The 23776-nt window shown below is 34.2% G+C and overlaps 1 protein-coding gene across 1 annotated transcript in view; it reads right to left on the bottom strand.

Moving 5' to 3' along the window:
* Positions 1 to 1880: 1880 nt before the first annotated feature.
* The window catches only part of gsk3bb (glycogen synthase kinase 3 beta, genome duplicate b), a 28338-nt gene continuing 6442 nt past the window's right edge, over positions 1881 to 23776 (bottom strand). The window contains exons 2-11 of the mRNA XM_051117777.1: positions 20589 to 20782; positions 20392 to 20475; positions 10277 to 10387; positions 9891 to 10021; positions 7887 to 7993; positions 7529 to 7626; positions 5613 to 5708; positions 5119 to 5305; positions 3797 to 3892; positions 1881 to 3704 (exon numbers count right to left, since the gene is read on the bottom strand). Coding sequence (XP_050973734.1) covers positions 3637 to 3704; positions 3797 to 3892; positions 5119 to 5305; positions 5613 to 5708; positions 7529 to 7626; positions 7887 to 7993; positions 9891 to 10021; positions 10277 to 10387; positions 20392 to 20475; positions 20589 to 20782 — 1172 coding nt within the window. The 3' untranslated portion in view covers positions 1881 to 3636. The remainder of the gene's footprint in view (positions 3705 to 3796; positions 3893 to 5118; positions 5306 to 5612; positions 5709 to 7528; positions 7627 to 7886; positions 7994 to 9890; positions 10022 to 10276; positions 10388 to 20391; positions 20476 to 20588; positions 20783 to 23776) is intronic.

Genomic DNA, 23776 nt, shown 5'->3' with positions numbered 1-23776 from the left:
TATTTTGAGTGGAAGCAGAAACACGCTGTTTCACACTGAAAATCATGCATACTAAACTAAGTTCTCTTTCATGTCTTATTGCACTTAAACTATCAAATACACACAAGTTTATGTTAAAAAACACACACAAGTTCTAAAAACAGTTGCTTACGTCTATGAAGGTAAACAGCTGGGAATGAAATCACATTTAAATACAGTAAATATATACATACTGTTTTCCAATTGCTAAGATATCACCTTATCCAGAGAGGTTGAACGTGCGAAGGGGAAAACAATCCAAGACATCCACAAATAAAGAGAGAAGAAGCAGTGTAATGGAGTGAGGCTAACCTACACTTTATTCAATGCAGTACAGTATCAGGTGACTCCTCTGAACCAGAACACACAAGAGACAGAACACACATCAGTATGACGTTCAACATACTGTCACGTACAGAGAAAAATAAAATAAAACCAAAATGAATAGCTATGTTTCAGGTTTATGTTTTCAGTTTCGTCTAACTTTACGGCTAGCAACAGTTTTTCCCATTTTCCCTTTCATCTCATATTCGTCTCAAATATGAGTCACTGAGAAATGTGATACTCTACACACTTAGGAAATCGTGAAGCAACGTGACTGGCTTTGTGTGCAGGGATGCACGTAAAAACATTTTAATAAAGCTTATGAAAAAGGTTGTACATTGACATGACTCCCTGTAAGTGCTGCTGAAAGTATTTTACAAAACCCCAAACATAAATCCAAAATATATTATTGCAAAATAATTAGTTAATACTGTAGATACATGACATTGTAATCTCATACATTATACATAATTATAAAAAAAAATTAAAAACCCTGTAAATATAAAAGATTTTCCATTTCAATTAAAAGAACGTACAATAAATTCCTCCAAAAACAGATTAAGAGAAAGTCCTTCTGAATCTTTAAGTTAAAAATATAATAAAAACAAAAACACTGTTAAATCTATTTTCCCTGCTATGACAGTGAACTGACCCGAACAAGAGCTCAACAGATGAAATTCAACTCAAGTTCCCTTCAACAAACATTCATTATTTAAACAAATGATTATTTGAATACATACTACACTGAGAGCAATGCAGCACCTTCATACAATATCATATTGTAATAGTTGGTAATTAAAACCAATTCAAAAGAACAACATTAAAGGGACAATTCACCCAAACACTAAAACTGTCATCATTTATTCACCTTTGTATTGTTGCAAATGTGTACTTTTTCTTTTATGTATTAAAAAACAAAAAAAAACAACAATTCTAAAACTAAAAACAAGCCAGCACTGGGAGAAATACGGACAAACCCAGCAACTGGATTGTTTTGACGGTTGGGTTAAATGTTCTCGTAAACCTTCTGGGTAGTTTTATTTAACTCAACTATTGCTTAAAAATTACTATATTTCTTGCTTAAAATGAACACAGAACAGGTTAGAAATCATAATTTATTAACATTACTAACATTACCATTTATTAATAAGTTGAATAAATTAATTAATAAACCTTTTTTTTAATTGCGTATAAATAAATGCTCACCTTTTGATTATTACTGATGCCTCATAGTAATTATGTGTCTGATTTTTAATTTACAACCTATTTTGGATTCATTTTAAGCCAGCCATATAGTAATTTTTAAACAATAGTTGAGATAAATAAAACTACTCAGAAGATTGGGTTAAACATTTAACCCTACCACTGGGTCAAAACAACCCAATCGCTGAGTTTGTCCATATTTTACCCATTTTTAAAAAATAAACTTGAATATAAAAAAAAAATTAATGTGTACTTTTTCTTTCATATAAAATAATAACAATAATAATAAAAATAAACTTAAAATAAAAAAAAACATACTTTTTCTTTCATGCAAAAAAAAAAAAAAAAAAAAAAAAAAAAATTAATGAATTAATTAAATATAATAATAATAATAGTGCAGAAAAACTGACTCGTTTCCATACAATGAAAGTGGATGGAGATCATCTTTCAAGCTCCAAAAATGACAAAAAAAAAATAAAATAAAATCTCATGTTCATTTATATTAAAAATGGCAAATTATATTGTGTATCACATTAGAGTTAGGGAGTTAGAAATGAATTAGTAGCTTACAGCTTTGTGTTTTCCTCTCATAAAATGATTGTTTGACTTTAGAGCACTTTTAATGCAACACACAAGTCATGTGGATTACTGATATAATAATAAAAATAATATTATATATTGTCATTTTTGTAGTTTGACAGCTCTTAGTCACTATTCACTTTCACTGTATAGAAAAGATCATTTAAAAAAAAGAAAACATTTCTTTTAGTGTTATGGAAGAAAAAAAAATGTATATATGTGTGAGCAAATGATGATTATTTTCATATATGGGTGAATGATCGCTTTAAGTGGGCAACAGAACAGATGGATATTCTTTCAACAGCACTTTTGGGAGGTACATAAACAGTCTGAAGTGACTCTTCTGTACTAATTCACGACCGTATTTAATGAACAAGATACACCAGCTTCGTTGTGCACTTCCAAAAACACCAGGGGGCTCTAAAGAGGACGCAAGGAAGAAAAACAAGAAGAAATGGAAGCGAATGTACTGTAGAGAAAACGTTCCCATCCTATCTTTTTCCACCTCATTAGTGTCAATTTCCTGACGGAGCAGTCCACTGCTTTCAGCCACTCATTCCTACTCAATTCTAACACAAGTGACACGAACTAAACCCGACATCATCTTTAGGCTGGAATTTGCGGTTCAGAAACCCGTTCACGTGTTCCGTTTAAAAGTCCTGATTATCATTTTTCATAATTTCGTGCTTGTTTCTTTTAGCGCACTAATCAGCATACAGTATTTATAGACATAAGACGTACAGCATGCGCTCACACACACAAACACACGCACACTCTCACTCACAGAAAATGATCCGATATTACGTGTGTGTCAACATCTGTAGAATTCAGTGAAGTATTATACAACGGGAAGGAGGAAGACGAGCAGGAAACGAATGGATAATGTCACTCCTTCAAAAGTGGTCGAAAACAAAGAGGTACACAGCAGCATACAGCTTAAGCATACAACATATCCGCCCAATACTGAGGAAAAAGGCAATTAGCATATATTTCACATAGTCTACAGAATGTACACAAGCCCTGGAAATCAGTCCATGCCGTTGAACCAGGATTGTTGTATCCCATCTGTGTCAGCTCATATTCAAAGTCTTTGTCTCCACCCACAGGTGACTAGGAAAGGGCCCGAGACTATTATAAAAGAAGCAGCGACTACAGCATACAGATTTCCCTTTAAAAAATGTCAAAGTAGACATGTGAAAACATATTTGTAGGTGTAACGGTTTATGTAAATGTGTGTGTGTATATATAGAGAAAGAGAGACAGAGAGAGAGAATTGTCAAACATCACCGCAGATAGTCCTGAGGCGGTGTTTCTGAGCCCTCGTTGCGTCCTTTAGAGCAAATAAATTAAAAATAATAATAAAAACAGACAATGACTGGGAGAAGGTTTGGTTGGTGCATCCATCATATCATATGAGCTTTTCGGTTAGTTTTAGCCACGCCCCTTTCCCGGGGAGTGGGCGTGGCTAATAAGCAGCAGCGTAAAAATGGCCCATTGACGGGTGGACGGGGTTCAAGTTGAAGGATTAGGGCCGGCAGAGGCAGCGTTGGTGTTCAGACCGCGATCGCCACTGTTAGCACCTGGAGAAGTAAGAGAAGGTTATTAAGAATTAAAAAAAGAGGTGCTGAGGGGGGTTATGGGGTTTGCGAGATGCTGAAAGTGAAAAACCGACCTGTTGCAGCCGAGGCAGACTGAGAGGAGTTTTCCGCCTGGTTCTGAGCATGTGCAGGAATGAGTACGGAGGCCAGCGAGGGGTTACTAGACAACTCTGATGATTAAATGCAACTTATATTAGTGTAAAAGACAAGTATGCAAGTACAAACTCATTTACAGACAGTCAAAAAGTTTTTGTTTTTGTGAGAAAGTAATACTTTTATTCACCAAGGATGTAATAAATTGATCAAAACAGACAGTAAAAACATGCAACAATGTTACAAAAGATTTTAATTCAAATAAATTCTGTTCTTTTGATCTTTCTATTCAAAGAATCCTGGACATTTTTTAACATTGGTGATAATAAGAAATGTGTCTTGAGCATCAACTCAGCACATTAGAATGATTTCTGAAGGATCATGTGACCCTGAAGACTGGAGTAATGATGAAAAAAATTCACCTTTGCATCACAGAAATAAATTACATTTTAAAATAGAAAAGTTATTTTGAATTGTAATAATATTTTACAGCTACCCTCAACTAAAGATGTTTCTGGTCAACTAGTAGTCGTTCTTTTTAAGCATTAGTTGACTATTAGTCACACGTTTATTAATAAACCATATAAATCATAATAATGAATCTTTAATTGGCTATATAGACTAATAAGCGCTCAAGTGCATGCAAAAAAAGCTTACCGCGGATGTATTAATTATGAATGTGTCTGGGAAAAACCGCAAGGAGACTGCATTAATGGTTTAATAATTTTAGCGATTCAACACTGACTCGTCATCTCCGCAGTAGTGTTGCAGCTGTATGTACGTCAATACGGATTACATAATTTGAGAATATTTGTTTTTTCTATTTGAATTGGCTCATCTGAAAGTAGGCATTTCAGTCTCTATAGATATATTTTTCATATCTGTAAGGGAAGTATACAAGAAGTTTAAAATTTTTGTGCTCAAGTTCAGAGACTAAGACTTTTTTTTTTTTTACAAAAGCACAACATTTTGTTGTTATTTTGACATACAAATAAACATAGAGTCTTCACAGATTTAAAAAATGTATTACTTTTGTCTGTATGACCAAAAGTGACGGAGTAAGGGCAAGTGAACGCACCAGCACCTCCATCTGTCATAATATTTCACAATATGACAGTTTTTACTGCATTTTTGATCAAATAAACTTAGACTTGACTTTATGAAACATTAAAAGTATTACCGACCAGTTAATCATTTATTGTAATTATTTAACATTTATTGTAATTATATATTGTAATAATTGTTACAATTCCCCAAAAAGATTAAATCAGTCTTTATCATTTGTGCATTTTTGTAAACATACCCTGTGTAGTGAAATTAAACAGCACAGGCCGCTCTCTTCCATTCGGGAGCTTGAGGTTGGGCTCACGGAGCTCGTCGAAGAAAGTGTGAGCACAGGCCTCGAGAGGAGTGAGTCGGGCCGTAGGCGTGTACTCCAACAATCTGGAACACAGGGCTATCGCCTCCGGAGGGGTCCGGGGCCGGAAAACCTAACACACCACAGGACTTTTGAATGCTTTGTACAAAGTTTTGTATAATAATGTCAACTTTTGACTGTACAAAATAGAAATTTTTGATATAGATTTGCACTTTTTGTTTTAAATAAGTCACATGTGAGCAATTAAAGTGCAACTGTGTTGATAGAAAATACTCTTTAAATCAGACTTATAAAATAAAATGTAAAATAAGAAGGTTGTAAAGACCAGAATCATCATCAGTGTAGAATTAAAGGAAGGGGAAAAGACAAGGATAAAAGTGATAAAAAAGCTTGAAACATATGGAAACACTTATGCTAACCTTAGTCCACGGGTGTGCCTTTATCTGTGGAAACTTGAATTCAGTGTAATTCGGGTTCATCTCCCGGATCTGCTCTCGTGTAGGAGTTCCCAGCACCTGGAGGAAACACATTCTCTTATTCTGTTGCAATTAAAGTATATAGTCCATACCACAACTATACCAATACAGAGAAACAACACAGTTGAAATCACTTTTAGAGTGATTTTTTTCAGCTGATGAACAATTGACAGCGATTCAAAAAACATCCAGCTTTAAAGTGCACTGCAATTACGTTCACAGGCAATTACATTCACAGAAAATAACTAAAAGACTAATGTTTAGAATAAATGTTTTCCACTAGTATGGATGGTAATATAATTTATCTTTACAGCAGTGTTATTTTAGTATTATCATTATACTATTATAGTATTTAATAATATTTAGAAATTGTTTTTGAATTACCAATTTAAAAATATATATTTCATTTTCAAATATACATTTTTATTTCAATTTTTAGTACTTCAACTTATATCAATCAATTCCCAAGGTAACATTTAAAATTTCCATTTAATTTACGTCTTTTAATCTATTAATTAAGGTTAAGTTGTTTCATCTATACTTTTATTTTATAAAAGTATTAAAATGAAAGGAAAAAAATATTAAACATCTAGTTACATCTATTTTCCCTGCCGTGACAGTGAACTGACCTGAACAAGAGCTCAGCAGATGAAATTCAATTCAAGTTCCCTTCGCCAAGCATACATTATTTAAACAAATTATTATTTTAATACATACAATATTGACAGCAATGCAGCACCTTCATACAATATCATAATTTAAATTAAAAACCAGATCAAAACAACTTTTACCCAATTCATCCAAAAACAAAAATTATGGCATCATTTATTCACCTTCATATTGTTGCAAATGTGTTCTTTTTCTTTCATGAAAAAAATAAAAAATAATAATAAAAATAAACGTGTTCTTTTTCTTTCATGCAATAAAAACATACATACATACATACATACATACATGTACTGAAAAGCTGACTCACTTCCATACAATTAAAGTGAAAGATCATCTTTGAAATTCCAAAAATTACAGAAACAATTTTAGCTACAGTTTTCAGATCTCAGTTATGTTCAAGTATACTAAAATAGCAAATCATATTGGGTAACAAATTAGGTTTTATTTCCGTGATGCCAAGTGTCTTCAAATTAGACTAAGAAATTAATTAGTAGTAGTTAACTACTACACATTTTTACTTCTTTTTTTTAGTAATTTTAGTATTTAATTTTTTTTCTTTTTAAGCTTTATTTGACAGGATAGTTTAAGAGCAGCTTGAGAAAACACTGTGTAAAGAGAGGAGAGCGGGACCGGCAAAGGACCTTGAGATGGGAATCGAACTCGGGTCGCCGTGAGCGCAGATGCGCTGTATGTCGGCACACTAACCACGAGGCTTGTGGCGCCAACAGGACATTAACTTTAACTTATTTCAATTAATACCCAGGGTAACATTTAAAACGTTAAAATGTTCATTTAATTTAAGTTTTCATCTATTATTTGTATTTTATTGTATTTCAGTTTTAATTTGATTAAAGAACGTTTTCAATAGTTTTAGTTTTTGTTGATAACAGCAACACTGGTTTAGATATTTTTGGTCTGAACAGGGCTTTACTTATAGAAAGTCATTTTTTGAGAAGTGCATTGAGGATTCAGCTGTTAAATAGGACAGCTTCTCAGAAAAAAGAAAAATAACTGCATTTCGCATTTCTCAAACACTAGAAAAGTGCATAATAGGGGCTTTCGCACCACATACTTCTAGGAACTCAGTTCTAGGAACTAGCCAGCATGGTGGTTCCTACAGACGCGTCAGCATTAACAAGAGTAGATACAATCAAAATTTTAAGATTATGTGTGAAAACACACACACTTACCTTAATGATTTCAACAAGCTGATCTACACCACTGTCACCAGGGAAAATGGGCTGTCCAAGCAGCAGCTCGGCCAGTACACAGCCAGCTGACCAAATGTCTGTATGGAAACAATAGCGCAACTCTTTTTACATCACAAATTAGCAGCACAAATTTATTCAATCACATGTCATTAGCAGGTCTCATTGAAAGACTAGAGTAAAGGCCGCTAAAATACCAGTTTTGTGATAAACGATAACAGGACAACATGATAGGGTTTTGCATGATACTCAATCTTTTTGATAAACAGAGTTAGAATTAGTACGCCAATTCTGGTGGTGTAGTGTATGAAGTTTTAGGATAAAAAGAACACTAGATTACCTATGCTGGAAGTGTAGTCCGTGGCTCCGAAAATGAGCTCAGGGGCTCTGTAGTAGCGCGAGCAGATGTAGGAAACATTAGGCTCACCACGCACCAGCTGCTTAGCACTGCAGGAGACATAAAGAGACAGACCAAACGCAAGACGCAGACAGAGAGAATTAGACATAACCAGAAATTACACCAACACGCGTCCACATCAAAACAGTCATCATCATTGGACACATTATCATCACAATAACAATCATTATCATTATCATTATCGTCAAACACTAACTACATCCAAATGTTTCTTAACTACGGAGGAACAAAAGTTTAAAAACTTTAAGTTTAAAGCAGTTTAATCAAATTAAGCCAGTCACAGATTTAGATCAGAACGCTCAAAGCTAAATGTGTCAGATGATGGGATTTGATCCGTGAAATAGTCACTTTCACACATGAGACTTGTTCAGTTGCTGTGAAATTGCCAGATGAAGTTTTCCAGTAAAGGTACCACATCACACAAGCATCGTCTTTCTGTGTTTTGTATTGCTGACATTCTCACGCCATCAACACAATATCCTCATTCCCTCAAAAAACTTAATGTGGTGCATCCTGGGATGCTTTTCAGTTAACATTGTGTATATGATGGACACTTGTTGCAGCTTTTCCTTCACTATTCACTCCAAAATATCAATTCATAAAAAACACAAATGCACACAACTGTTCAAAAGCTTGGAGTTGGTGAGATTTTTTTGTTTCTGACAACAAAAAAGTCTTTAGTTTTAAGTCTTTTATGCTCACCAAGACCGCATTTATTTGATCAAAAACATAGTAAAAACAGAAATATTGTAAAATATTATTACAATTTAGCATAACTGTTTTCTATTTGAATATATTTTAAAATATAATTTATTCTTGTGATGCAAAACTGAATTTTCAGCATCATTACTCCAGCCTTTAGTGTCACACAATGCTTCAGAAATCATTCCAATATGCTGATTTGACCATCGGGAAACATGCCTTATTATTATTAATGTTAAAAAAAGAAATCTTTGTAACATTATAAATGCCTTTTAATAAGTTTAATGTGTTCTTGTTCAATTGCTGTAAAATTGCCAGTTGTTATTTTTATTATTATCAATATTGACAACTGTTGTGCTGCTTAATGTTTTGTGAAAAATGTGATACATAACCTTTATATATTTTTTTTCTCTAACAATGCCTTAACTGTCCCTTATGATCAATTTAGCTTTTCTTTTCTTTTTAATGCCATGTCAGCTTCTATTGCTGTGTTCATGGTGAGAGCCAGGTTTAGTTATTCAAAAATAAACCTAAATAAGATTTTCTAAGAACTTCAAAACTAAATTTAGATTTATTTTGTTAAAAACTATAAAAGTATCAACAGAATGAAACAAATTCCTCAAAGGAGTAAAAGTATTACAGTCCAGCAAAATATGTTTAATGGATTGTGACATTCTGATCCCAGCAATTATCAGAATGATTTTTTTTTCTTTTAATCAATTTAATGCATCCTTGACGAATGAAAAGATTAATTTTTCTTCAATTTTTTAATATTTTTTTTGCTGACCCTAAACTTTTAAATGGTAGCGTGCTCTCATGAATGGCGGCAGAGATTGACATGGAAAACAGTTGTTATTTTTGCTTTCTTTGCACACAAAAAGTATTCTGGTAGTTTCATAAAATTACGGTTGAACCACAGACAGACCATTTTATTGATGTCCTTACTACCTTTGTGTCTTGGATTTCATTAAAAATATCTTAATTTTTGGTCTTACAGGTTCGGAATGACATGAGGGTGAGTAATTAATGACAGAGTGTTAATTTTTGGGTGAACTATCCCTTTAATGTCAATCACCAAAAGGTTTTTAAGATTATGAGGATTAATACAGAACTACAGACTACATTTTAGGAATGTTTTACTCAAGATCTCAAAATGAACAAGTGATGTTATATCCATGCCAGCAGATGTAATATGCATGCCAGCACCTAATTACCCTGTCTCACCTTCCAAAGTCACAGAGTTTGAGTACAGCTGTCTCTGGATCGAGCAGGAGGTTCTGCGGCTTGATGTCTCGATGGCAGATCCCATACGAGTGGATGTACGCCAAGCTGCGGAACAGCTGGTACATGTATAGCTGAAAACGCACATAAAAAGTGACTTAAATCTAGCAGAATTTGCAAGGTCGTGATCTACAAAATATTCCACTGACAAGTCAGTGATAACACTTATGAAAATAAGAAAATCCTGCTCATATGACCAGCTAGTTCCTCTAAACCTATAAGTTGTGCAGCTTTGGTTCATGAGCAGCACCAAACCAACTTAAACCAGCATGGAAAAATCAAAGTCATCAAAACAGTGAATAATGTCAGATTCTATTAACAGACGTTACCTTCACATAGACCATGGGCAGATTCTGCTTGGCTCTGCTGTAGTGTCTGGCCACTCGGTACACGTTTTCAGGCACGTAGTCCATCACCAAATTCAGATACACCTCATCCTTCTGTGGGAGTGAAGAAGAAGACAGGGATTGACAAAAGAAAGAGAGTTTAGCAGGTTGATATCTAGAAAACATCCTTAAAGGGAACCATGGTTATTACGACTTGTATGGCTTGAATGATGTATTTTACTAAAATATGTAGTAGAAAAGTAGATTTACATTTAACAAAATCCACATTGTTTTATATTTATTTTGGACTATAAGAGGCACCATTATTTCTTTAAGGTCAAATGGTTGCACTCAGTGATCTATTGCCGCTACCTATTTTTACCACAACACAACTTCACAATACCACAATAAAATACTCGTACGATCACCAGAGCTACTTAAAGAGCTCACAGGTGGCGTAGGTATAAACCAAATGGCGTACCATTGATTTTTCCTAGCAAGGACTCTAAACGCCCCCGGATATTGGGTAAAATCCGCACTGAGAAACTCACAGCCTTCAGTGGCTGTGGTGTCATGACAAGCATTGACATGTTTACATCCTGCCAGGATGGCATCTAGCGTTTCTTGTCTCTGCCGTTTGTAAGCTTTTTCAGTAGCTGTGCTCTACTAAAGGCCTCAAAGGCATCAGGGCTAAAATGGAGAGAAAATTGAATCGCTTCTCTTTTTACCCTTAGACTGAAAATTATCCGCACAATGTGGCAGAGTATCAGAATTTTATTTTCAGAGCTGTGTTGCGGTAAAAATACCAACAGGTAGCACCAGTAGCTCAGGGAGTGCAACCATTTTATGTCATCGAAATAATGGCGCCCCCCAGTGCCGGCCGGTAGGTTTGTGGGGCCCTAGGCAAGATAATGAAAATGGGCCCCACTAGTGTAAAAAACTGTCACAGAAATTTGACTGTTTGAAATTTGAAGAGAAAGCACATAAAATGACTATTTCAATATTTAAGCGTGAATGTGTATTCATTGTAACGCATTCAACAAACATACCTAAAAAAAAAAAAAAAAAAAATACATATATATTTAAGCAAATAAAATAAAAAAATAGGAGTGCATGTGAGATTGAGTAAATAGATACACATGAAACACAAAAGAAATATAAATTAAGTATACACAAAAACTAAACAGAATAAACAGAGCATAAACAAAATAAACATAGGCCTTAATATTCATAAATGATGAGAAATGCAGGCTTTAGAGAATACTATATTCATAAAAGATGAGTTATTTATCACTTTATAGAATACTATATAAAATAATGATTTGCCTCATTCTGTGATGTGAAACCACGTCAGATCAAAAAAAGAAGTTATTTCAAAAACTCGACTGATGTTATAAAATGAATTTGGATCAAAACCATGTCACTAAAATGTTTTCAATAGACGACAGGTTTGTAAACAGACTTGAACCCATGCAAAATCTATGTACGCATTCTACTGAGGTAAATTTGAACGCACAGACTGATTTTTTTTTTTATTTTCATACGTTCGATACACATGCCGCACTGTACAGCACTGGTGCGCGTTACCTTAGTTATGTAAGGTGCGTGCGGCTTTAAGATTCGCTGCGCACACCGATCGGTGGATGACATTAAAGCACCGCAAGAGCGAGTAGAGAACATGCAGAGCTGTCTGCGCTCTATAGTTCTTGCGGAACTTTGATTTTAAACACGGATCTTTCTGCGCGGCGCCGCTTCAAATAAAACGCACCTAAAAATCCAATTGACAACCTCGCGGCCGCGGGCCCTCCCCTTAGGGCGGGGCCCTAGGTGACCGCCTGTATCGCCTGTTGGACGGGCTGGCACTGGCGCCCCCCCATAGTGCAAAATATATATAAAACAATGTGGATTGTTTAAATAACGTAAATCTTGCATAGGTTTTCTACTACACATTTCAGTAAAAGACATAATTTATGTTATTTTAAGCCATACTAGTGTTAATACCAGGGTTCCTTTAAGAGACAGTCCACCCAAAAATAAAAACTCTGTCATCATTTATTGACTTTCACGTTGGTCCAAACCTGTATGACTATTCTGCAGAACAATGTTGAATGTTGGTGACCAAACAACTTCTAGTTCAGACTGGAGTAATGATGCTGACAATTCAGTTTTGTCATCACAAGAATAAATTAAAATTTAAAATATATTCAAACAGATAACTGTTACTTTAAATTCTAATAATATTTCACAATATTACTGTATTTTGACCAAATAAATGCAGCCTTGGTGAACATAGTGCCTTCTTTTCAAAAAAGCATACAGACCACAAATTTTGAAAGGCAGTGTAATATTACTCTATTGTTTCTGGTCATACAATATCACCCACTCCTAGACCAGAGTATTTATTTCCATTTTCACTGGAACATGTGCATACACAAACATTTCAGTAGTGGGTTTTCCAGGGTAAAAGGGGGTCTTCACATGAGTCACACACAGACTATTTGCACAGTCATTATTTCTCTCTCTCTGTTGCCCCCCCCAGAGACATAAACTTGTAATGTATCTAGGGAAAAAAAAATTAACCTGCCAAAGGCACTGAGCCAACTCCTGCCTCGCAACAGTGACATAAGCTGTGCGATTGTCCTGTGATTGGCCGAGTGTTTTCAGAGAAGTGCTGTGATTGGCTACAATACAAATCCTGAGATAAAAGAGGCTGCTAAATGACAAATATTTGTATAAAGGCTCCATGCTGGTGCTTTTACACTGTTAATGAGTGAAGACAAGAGTATTACACATTTTAATATCACTGATGCTGACAGCATCAATATAGCATTTCAACCATGCTAAAATAAATCATATAGTAACATCCGCAACCATAAACAACCCTATGTGCAGTATATACTATATACTGCCTACTATATTTTAAAAGGTTTTTAAACCAGTGCAAAATATGCACGACTTCATGACGTAGCATGTTTACAAACATATGACAATATGTAGCTGAAATACGCATGAAAAAATATAATTAAATATTAAATATTTATTAGATTACATGATATATATTATATTTATATATACAGTTTATTATAATATATATTACATATTATATTAAATATTTAAAAATTAAAATAAAATTTTCAAAGGAAATTCCACACAATCACTCACACAAAACAAATGCATACTACTGAGTCTAGATTGCATTTCTGTTCTTGACTATAAGGTGACGTGATAGCTAATATCCATGAACTTTGATTCAACCGCACCATGGGTATGTAAACGGGTGAGAGTTCTGTCTGGACAGGATTACATAACTGAACTGATCCTGTATCTGTGACACCAGGGGAGCCGTCGGGACGAAGTCGCAATGGTCAGACACTATGTCACCGTGCTGGAATGGAGGGTTAAACCGGTGAAGACAACCCTGCTCTCGCTGTCTGTCAATGAGACAGGCAGAGACAACCACTTCGCAGGCCATAAACATACTCTACACAGGCTAAATCATCACGTTAACATGTGTTTCTGCCCTGTGGGGTGCTAACATATCTCATTACTCAAGAAGGCATTCGACTTTCCATCAGATCGGTGCAATACTTAACTTACATAGTGTTCCTATCAACTTTTACAGTGTATACATATATACAGTAAAAACAGAAATATTGCAAAATATTATTACAAATGAAAATAACAGTTTTCTATTTTAATATATTTTGAAATGTAATTTATTTCTGTGATCAAAGCTGAATTTTCAGCATAATTACTCCAGTCTTCAGTGTCACACAATTCTTCAGAAATCATTGCAAAAAACATCTATTATTATTACCATTAATGGCTGCTTCATATTTTTGTAGAAACTGTGATATAAAGTTTAAAGAATAGCATTTATTTAAAACAGATTTATTTCCCAAACATAAATGTGCTTACTGTCCCACAGATCATGTTTTTTATGCCATTTTAAGTCTTATTTTGATGTGACAAAGTGGTTATATCTAAATGTGTGAGTTGTAGTTGTATTTTACCGTTATATTGTCCATTCAGACTGATTCGCAAACGTGGAACATGCACAAACACAAGAGGTGGGATTTATCGCATGAACCAATTACAGCCGATCATAACTCATCTCGTGAGACATTCTTTCTTAATTTCCCCCCCGTCAAACTCACCACACGCTTTAGCAGGTCTATTAAAACTCAGCTGGCTCAGGGTAGGCGAGAGAAACGTTGACTCACGCTGTACCTTTACCTGCAGGTGTCGCTGTTGGACAATGTTTCTTTAGAAAAATTAGTGATTTATACCATTTTTAATGTTATATTTTGTTATAGTGGTGTCGTTTTGTTTTTGTACTACAATTTTTTTTCTTATCCAATACTGCGGGATGTAACAATATCAAAATCTCACGATATGATAATGTCACAATATGAAGTCCACGATATGATATTTATTGCAATATTCTAAAAAAAAAGATAAGAAGAATTAGAAAAAAAAAAATAAAAATTTTGTACATTTTAAAGTTTAAAAATTCTATTGAACGCAATTTGAGAGATTAAATTTATGAGCCCCAACGAGAGGTTGCGCTAAACTTTAACATTGTTCGTCATCCTTCCTTTCAATAAATAGCAATAGGCTAGGCTTTGTGTTGCCTTTGACATGAAACAAAGTCTCATTTCAAATTCTGTCCATTTCATTAGGAAATTCAACCACTAAATACTGTTTTGGTGCTCTTTAATGTGGCGCGATAGATCGTTGTAGCTTCTGTGTACTTGCCTGTGCGTAATCAAAGGCCTAGGAAAACATTTGTGACAGTTTCGTTTTTGTTCTGTATCCCGTGCTCTGCTGCCACACTGGAGCGCACTGGCCACCAACTGGACAGGGGTGGGAATTACAGCTACAATTTACAATAAATCACCCTCAGTGTAATCCAAGGGTCACCAGACACCGGCCCTCCAGGAACAAGTTTGGTGACCCCTGGTGTAATCTGTCAAAGTGACGGACAGCCTTTAGATTTTTCATTACTGATAAAAAAATGTTCAGTTAATGTGACCTCTGGCTCCAGCTCATGTTCTTAAAGGGGTCATCGGATGCCTATTTTCCAAAAGTTGATATGATTTTTTTAGGGTCTTAATGAAAAGTCTATAACATGCTTTGGTTAAAATTTCTCAATGGTAGTGTAAATACCACCTTTTTTACCTTGCCAAAATCAGCTCCGCAAAAATCATCCTGTTCTAGTCAAGGTTGCTTTAAATGTTAATGAGCTGTGCTCACCCTGCTCCTCTTTTCTCTCTGTGGAGTGACGAGCCTGTTTACTTTAGCCACGTTTAGCCGCTAAACTTGCTAACTAGCATGTTATTAGGAAAGGCGATTGCAAAGATTCATAAAAAAAAACCCTTATACTCACTTCTGCTGTAAGTGAAGCTGGATCACGAATGAATCGCGCGAACATAGACGGATATATGTAGATTGGGAGGTGCATTCCCTTCACAAACAAACGTAATCCACTGCATCTTCAGCGGCTCAGATGTCGGGAGTAAATGATGACCACTATGTTCATTATTACATCCAGCAACACAACACCTCAATCGCTCAATCGAAGATATTCTTGTCTAGTTTACATCCCTGCTCCGGCTTCGAGATAATGGACGTCGAACTGTTACAGCTGATCCGAGGTAAAACGCTCATGTCAATCAACAATCGTGGGAGCGGCCTCTGTTGGTGTGACGCCACACCGACAGGCATCTGAGAATGGCTCGATTTGAAAAAGGGGACATTATTTTTTTACAGATTATTTAAAAACCACTGCAGGAATTTTATCATTATAGGGTAGATGTGTACATACCCTGCCAACACACATTAATGTTCAAACAACATGTAAAAGTGAACTTTGCATCTGATGACCCCTTTAACTGAAAAAGCATAATTAACAAAAAAAAGTCAGTGAACTGACTTGTACCTGAACTTTAAATGGGACTCAACCCTCTTTTTATTTGTCATATATTGTCTCAGTCTAAATTACATTTACACTGATGTTTTAGGAAGCCAAACTAATTAGAATATAATTTACACTACAGGGAACTTACAATACTTCTTTACTAATTTCTACACTTGAAAGCGATATTTCCAATTTGGACTGCAGTAACATTACCCATTTAAACTGTTAGCTGTCAGCAATTCATACTACAGTTTTAAGCTTTTATTTTGACGGAAACGGCAGTAGAGCTTCAGTGAAAACAGCCTTACAAATACACGTCTCACCACAAATCTAGTGAAACGCTGCAACCATATTCCGCAAAAGTAAAGCTTAACTAATGGTCGTTGCATTCCTAAACACACGCTAAACTAACAGAAAATGCAATAAACGAGTTCACTGCATTAATTCACGGAGACATTCTGAGGTGCGGAAATCATCAAATCACAAGCTGATCGCCTGAACGAAACGCGCAGCGAAAACAGACTTAAAGGAATTAAACCATATTGTGCTTTCGGTTTTAGTTCGTTTGACAGATACTGTACCAAAGCATAAAGACCCAAAATACACATTTAAAGACCTTTTATGTTAGAATAAGAAGTTTAAATATATTTTTAAAAACACACCTTTTGTCCGTTTTATCTTATAATAGTGTCGAGACAGTTTTGCTATCGCAATATCATGATATTATGTTACATCCCTACATTATACTGACTTCAAACAGTTGTGTCTTTCTGTTGAAATTAAAAGTCATACGACCCAGACTTGAGTGTTTCAAGCCAATATGTGTGTCCTGAATTAAAACACTGGTGTAAAGTATATTTCAGGCCACGGTGACAAACCAATCCATCATGACTGGCCGTTCAATGACAGCATCCTACTTTCTGCTTCTTTTCTTTTATGCCTCTCAAAGCAGCCCTCACACATGATCTCTTTCTTTCTCCACGTCTTCTTTTCTGTCTTTGCTACAAAGAGAAGCCCTGCTGTTGTGTGTAAGAATAACTCGAGAGTAACCGTACACCCTACGGCCTCTCGTATGTGCATCAGTGAGTACGTGCGTCTTTAGGTTAGATGGCTGACATTTAGTAAACTGAATTGGTTTACAGAGGGATAAACCAGTCTTTACACTGCTCCAGCATTAGGACGGCCTGGGTTTGGGCTCAACATGAGTAAACCAACATACCCGTTAATAATACGCATACAAAAATAAAATGTCATTCAAATATTATATTTTTGAAGGAGTGCTGCTTTAGTCACGGAAAGGTCTTTGATTGCTCTTCTGACTGATGTGACACTTCAATTGAATTAACTCAGTCCAAACATAAAGGGGAACAAAAGAGTATGTGGATAAAACAGACCCTCTTTGCTCAAGTTTCACAAGCAATCATTTTCCAAACCACAGCCAATGCATGAGCTACAATCTATATTTATATATGAATGCGTCTCCTGGTTGAAGTGTACTACCTCTGACATGAACTGTACATATATGAACGTGGTCAGGGTTAGATTACATTGTGGTTCTGTGTTCTTTCTCAAAAAGAAAGAAGTCGTTGGTTTTGCATGTCTGCAGCTTGTACAAACCTACTTCCAGGTATGTAATGCTATAGCATTCGCCTGACAAGACTCCGATCCTGTTTGTGTGATCTGTGTACAGATTATACATTAAAAGCAAAGTCTTAACTCCCATAGACCTGAACTCTGTGAACTCCCTACACACACACACATTGTTCCCTTGGTTGGCTGCGAAGGAGTCAGAGCTTGTCATACAGTAAAAATAGGGCTGGTCTAACAGTTTATCTTCCCATCAATCAAAAGTTTCCTACTGAGCTGTCACTGGCTACTGCTGTGACAGGTTTCACCCCCTGGGGCTGTTGAAGGATTACCAGAAATCCCATCCACAGGTCAACGCTGGAGGGTATGAGCAGTCAGAGCTGTAAATCACAACCCAAAAAATACCACCGTTTGGATGGCAGCTGTCTTCTAGTGTATGTACTGTATGCTTGCGAATATTATTAATAGATCTATTTCTATAATGACTTGGAGAAGAATGACAATGTTTTGTGTTTGTTCCCTTCTGGGACAGTAAAGTGTATTTCATTCAATTAGTTTATGATGGACTGGAGAATCTCAAAAAAAAAAAAAAAAAACTATAATATATTATATAATAGCACAAACAATTATAGCACCATTAGTACTGATTTTTTGTTTAAGTATATCTTAGTTTAAGATATCTTAGTTTTTAATGTAAATATAAATAAATACAAAAACTATTTAAAAAATATATATATATATATTTTTTAAAATGTCATTATATGCGTAAATTCATTCATGATACACTGGAGAATCCCACATACAAAAAAAGAAAACAAAAACGTTATATATATTGATATTTCAAAAAATGTACCAAAAATTTTCTCTCACAGCTGATCATGACTAGAGAATCTCACAAAAAACTGTTTTTATTTTGCATAAACAATTATAGCACTATTAGTATTGATTTATTTATTCATTCAGCGTTTTGGTTAAGATATCTTACTTTTTAATGAAAAATAAAAATATATATATTTCTAAAAATATACAAAAATATTTATAAAAATATACAAAAAAAGTAATTATATGCAAAAATGTGTTCATTGTGTACTGGAGAATCTCTCAACAACAACAAAAAACTCCTTATATTTTGCATAAACAATTATAGCACCATTAGTATTTATTTATTTAATTATAAATATTTATATTTATGAAAACTATACAAAATATTTTTAAACACTTTATATAAATGTACACAAAATATACAAAAGTATAATCTCTTTATATTTTGTATGAACAATTATAGCAATAGTATTTATTTATTTATTCATTCATTCATTCAGGGTTTTTTGTTTTAATGAAAAATATAAATATATGTTTATAAAAATATACAAAAATATTTTTAAATACTTAAAAATACACAAAAATATAAAAAAAAATCATTATATGCATAAATTAATTCATGATGTACTGGAGAATTTCACAAAAAACCTTAATATTTTGCATAAACAATTATAGCACCATTACTACTGATTTATTTATTTATTCATTCAGTTTTTTAGCTAACATATCTTACTTTTTATTGAAAAATTTAAATATACATATTTATAAAAATATTTTTAAATATACATTTATAAAAATATACAAAAAATATATTTTAAAAAAGTCATTATATGCATACATTTGTTCATGATGTACTGGAGAATCTCACAAAAAATCTTTAGATTTTGCATAAACAATTGTAGCATCATTACTATTGATTAATTTATTTATTCTTTTTTTTTTGCTTAAGATTAATTAAATTTTTAATGAAAAATATAAATATGCATACTTATAAAAATATATAAAAAACTAAATATACAAAAAACGTACACAAATATTAAAAATGTCACTATATGCATAAAGAAAGCAAGGTAATATTGTTGTTACTAATAACTAGTTGTTAATTAGCATTCATATTTGCTGTTTATTAACGCTTATGAAGCACATATTAAACTTAACTATTAATTAGCAGCAAATTAGATGTTTACCGAGACAAAAGTTGTAATTAACAGTTAGTCAATAGTGAGAATTGGTCCCCAAATTAAAGTGGGACTGAAAACGTTACAGCATCGTTAAGATTGATTATTTATTTGTTTATTGTGCCATTTGTGCCAATTTTCTCACAAATACTTGCTATAAAAAAACTCACATTATCATAAAATAACATCAAAATCATAAAAAAAAAAATCTCATGTAAAACAGTAATGAATATCATTCAAAATAGGCTTAATTTTCTTTATGTAAAATAAACATTCTTGTTATTTATTAAAAATAAATCCTATAGAGTACAACCTTTTAGTCAAGTGTTTTAAGTAGGAGTTTGCTGGTATCCAGAGTGTAACAGTGTGTGCAGGAGCCAAACTACCTGCAGGGCTCTGCTGCAGTCCCTCGCAAGCACAGCTCATTAAAAAGTTAGACATCAGACCGCTATTCACTTCAGGTTGCACCACAAAAATACACATCCCATGACCCAGAGCATTTGCTGGAAACTGCAGGACAGCATGTTTCTAGTCTATAGGGCACATGATGCTGCTCAGAAAAAAAAAAAAAAAAAAAAAAAAAAAAAAGAGGAAAGAAAAGCGGCACTCACTTTGTCTCCGCTGGAGTAGAAAAAGTAGCGCAGACGGACGATGTTACAGTGATCCAACTTCCTCATGATCTGCAACTCACGATTCTGACACCAAAACAATTACAGACAGAGAAAGAAAGAATCATGAGAAATTACACCAATATAACACTATTCATTTCTGAGGTAAAACACAAAACCAACGCTGAACAAATTCTCACCTTAAATCTTTTATCCTGCAGAACCTTTTTTATGGCCACCAGCTCACCGGTGTCGCAAAGCTTCGCTTGATACACGACCCCGAACGAGCCGTTCCCGATGACCTTTGTGTCCGTGTAGCTGACCTCCTGAGGTCGGTCGGGACCCTGACCGGGAGTCGCGGCCACTGTAGTAACTTTACTGCCGTCTTTATCTCCTAAAGAGAGAGGGAAAGTACAATGTACCATGAATATTCTTTTGTAATGCACTGCTCCGTTTTACATGGTCACGTAAGCTCTAGGTGTTACTATGCTCATTAGCGTGTGATCCTACGTGCATCATTTATCCACCTGAGCTCATTTTCGAGTTAAACACATCCGCTTCACACCTCATCACGTTTTCGCACCCCTGAGCAAGTGCTTGACAACATGAAAATGGGAAATATGAGGACAGAATGTGAACTGTCCTCAATTATAAAGTAGAAATATATTTTGAAACTCAGGTCGTTCTCTGTCAATCCATATTTATATTAAAAGTATTTTTCTCTGTATTAAAGTAAGTTTTGTAAATGACCCTTCAAATGTAACCAAGTCTCTCAATAATGGTGGCACAGTATGACTTGGGGGAAAAGAATTATTGAATAAAGTTGTTATTTTTGTTTTATTTGCATATTCTTGTAGCTTTACAACATTACGGTTGAACCACTGATGTCACATGAACTTTGTTAACAATGTCTTTACTACCTTTCTGGGCCTTGAACATGTCAGTTGCATTGCTGTCTATGCAGGGTCAGAAAGCTCTAGAATTTCATCAAAAATATCTTAATTTGTGTTCTGAAGATGAACAAAGGTCTTGCGGGTTTGGAGCAACACAAGGGAAAGTAATTAATGACAGAATTTTCATTTTTGGGTGAACTATCAGTTTAATTTTCACTAGGAAATCAGTGAACCTTCTGTGATTCATTTTATCACCATGAAGTTGAGATATTTAATCTATCACTCTCTTGTTAGCTACATTACACTGCAATTTTTTAAATGTTTTTAAAAAGAAGACTTACGCTCTCCAAGACTGCATTTATTTATTAATAAAAAATACAGTAAAAACAGTAATAATGTGAAATTATTATTACAGTTCAAAATAACAGTTTTTTATCTAAATATGTAGAAATGTAATTTATTCCTGTGATAAAAAAATCTCAATTTTCAGCATCAATACTCCAGTCTTCAGTGTCACATGATCTTTCAGAAATCATTCTAATATGCCGATTATGCAATACTTTTGTAATATTTAAATATCTTTACTATCACTTTACTATCACATCTTTACACACCCACACACATATATACATATACATATATATGTATGTATATATATATATATATATATGTATATGTATATAAACTCAACAACTGTTTAACAATTACTACATTTCTTGTTTAAAATGAGCCTAAAATAGGTTGGAAATGAACATTTATTAATAAAGTTAAGAACTAAAATGTTCACCTTTGGATTATTACTGATTATGTCTGATTTTTAATTTCCAACCATTTTGGTTTTTAAGCAGTAAATATAGTCATTTTTAAACAGTAGTTGAGTTAAATAAAACTGCCCAAACATTTAACCAAACCACTGGATCATAAATAAATAAAGAAAGAAATTGCGGGGTTTGTCCATATTTTTCTGTCACTAGCCTTTACAGAAATATTACATTGAAAAACACTTTAGGGTTACAATTTCTCTATATTTTAAAATGAAACAATGTTATTTAAACAGATAATATATATAATTCCAAGCACCACAAAACCGCTCGTCCCCACAGCCATGTACAGAGGGAAAGTGCTTTATTTTGAGGTCAAAAACATTTAAAATACAACAATGTATTCATAACTATCAAATATATGATGTAAATGGCATAAAACACTAAATGCTGAATAAATACTATAAAATCTATAATAAAAGTAGTGGTACCCATTATTATTATTATTAGTTTTTCATTATTTTTTTTGTAACTCTGACAACATGTGCTATATATATATATATATATATATATATATATATATATATATATATACATATACACATATACACACATATATATATATATATATATATATGCACATTTTTTAAATGTTTTTTTATGTCTGGAAATAATGAAGGTAAAGGAAGCAACTGTGAATCTATACTTTAGTTTCTCTTACAGACACTCCCTACAGAATGAAAACACAAGGAAGAAGATATCAGATTTACCATACAGGTTTCAAAGTATAGATACGTATCATGATTCATCACAGATCATTTAAGTCAGTAGTGCATTGGTGTTACAAAAATACTAAAGGGAATAATTAGCGGTTCGGCTTGTGTTTGTTTTCTAACGACTCATGTACGATTCTCTGTTTTTTACAGCCATGACTAAACAGATCTGAAAAGATTCGCTGTGAATGAATCATCAAGAAAGTGAGCTGAATTTGAGAACAGATTCATGAACAAATCATTCAGCTTGTTTTGTGAATCAGATCCGGAACTAGGTCAAAAGAATGATTCGAAAATCACGAATCGAAATCAAACCAATCCAGATCTCTAGTTAACAAGTAATAATGAATTCAATTTCAGTCTGTTCCTCATGCAAAGCTAATGTACAGCCTTAGAAATGACCTTTTTGTTACTAGACAGATGTGTTGCATAGAAAAGAGCAAATCGTTTAAAAAACTGCATTACTGCTGTGAACAGTCAACACTCGCTGCATGTTTACAGGCAGTCTAAGCCAATTTAATGAAATAGTATAAGCGTGTGTGTGTGTGCCAGGTCAGGTGAGCCGTGGAGTAAAGTGCAGACAGAGTGCACGTTCAGCACGGGGAAATGTGATGAGTCAGAGGGCGTGAGTGTGCACACACAGTCGCACGATGAGCTAATAAAGATCTCGGCTCCCATACTTACGCAGCATGGAATTTTAATTGAGTCACGGCCCATTACATACCCAGATCATCTTCCCATTCTGCCTCTCTGACACCATCGCGCTTGCAAACCGTCTAGTCATTTAGCAATTCAGATAAACCGAGGCATTTAATATAAGACACAGCTCAGCTTAATCTTCTCCGCTCTAAGAAACTTTTCATCATTACGGCTACAGCATTAATGACATTATCTCACATACAAAGTGATTATCCCTCACTATCCGCTATGCTAAGAACAGATGAAATTGAAATGGTTGTAA

This window comes from Labeo rohita, chromosome 1 (genome assembly GCF_022985175.1).
Source record: "Labeo rohita strain BAU-BD-2019 chromosome 1, IGBB_LRoh.1.0, whole genome shotgun sequence".
Lineage (NCBI taxonomy): Eukaryota > Metazoa > Chordata > Actinopteri > Cypriniformes > Cyprinidae > Labeo > Labeo rohita.
The sequence above is the reverse complement of the archived record's forward strand: the minus strand, read 5'-3'. Positions and strand labels throughout refer to the sequence as shown.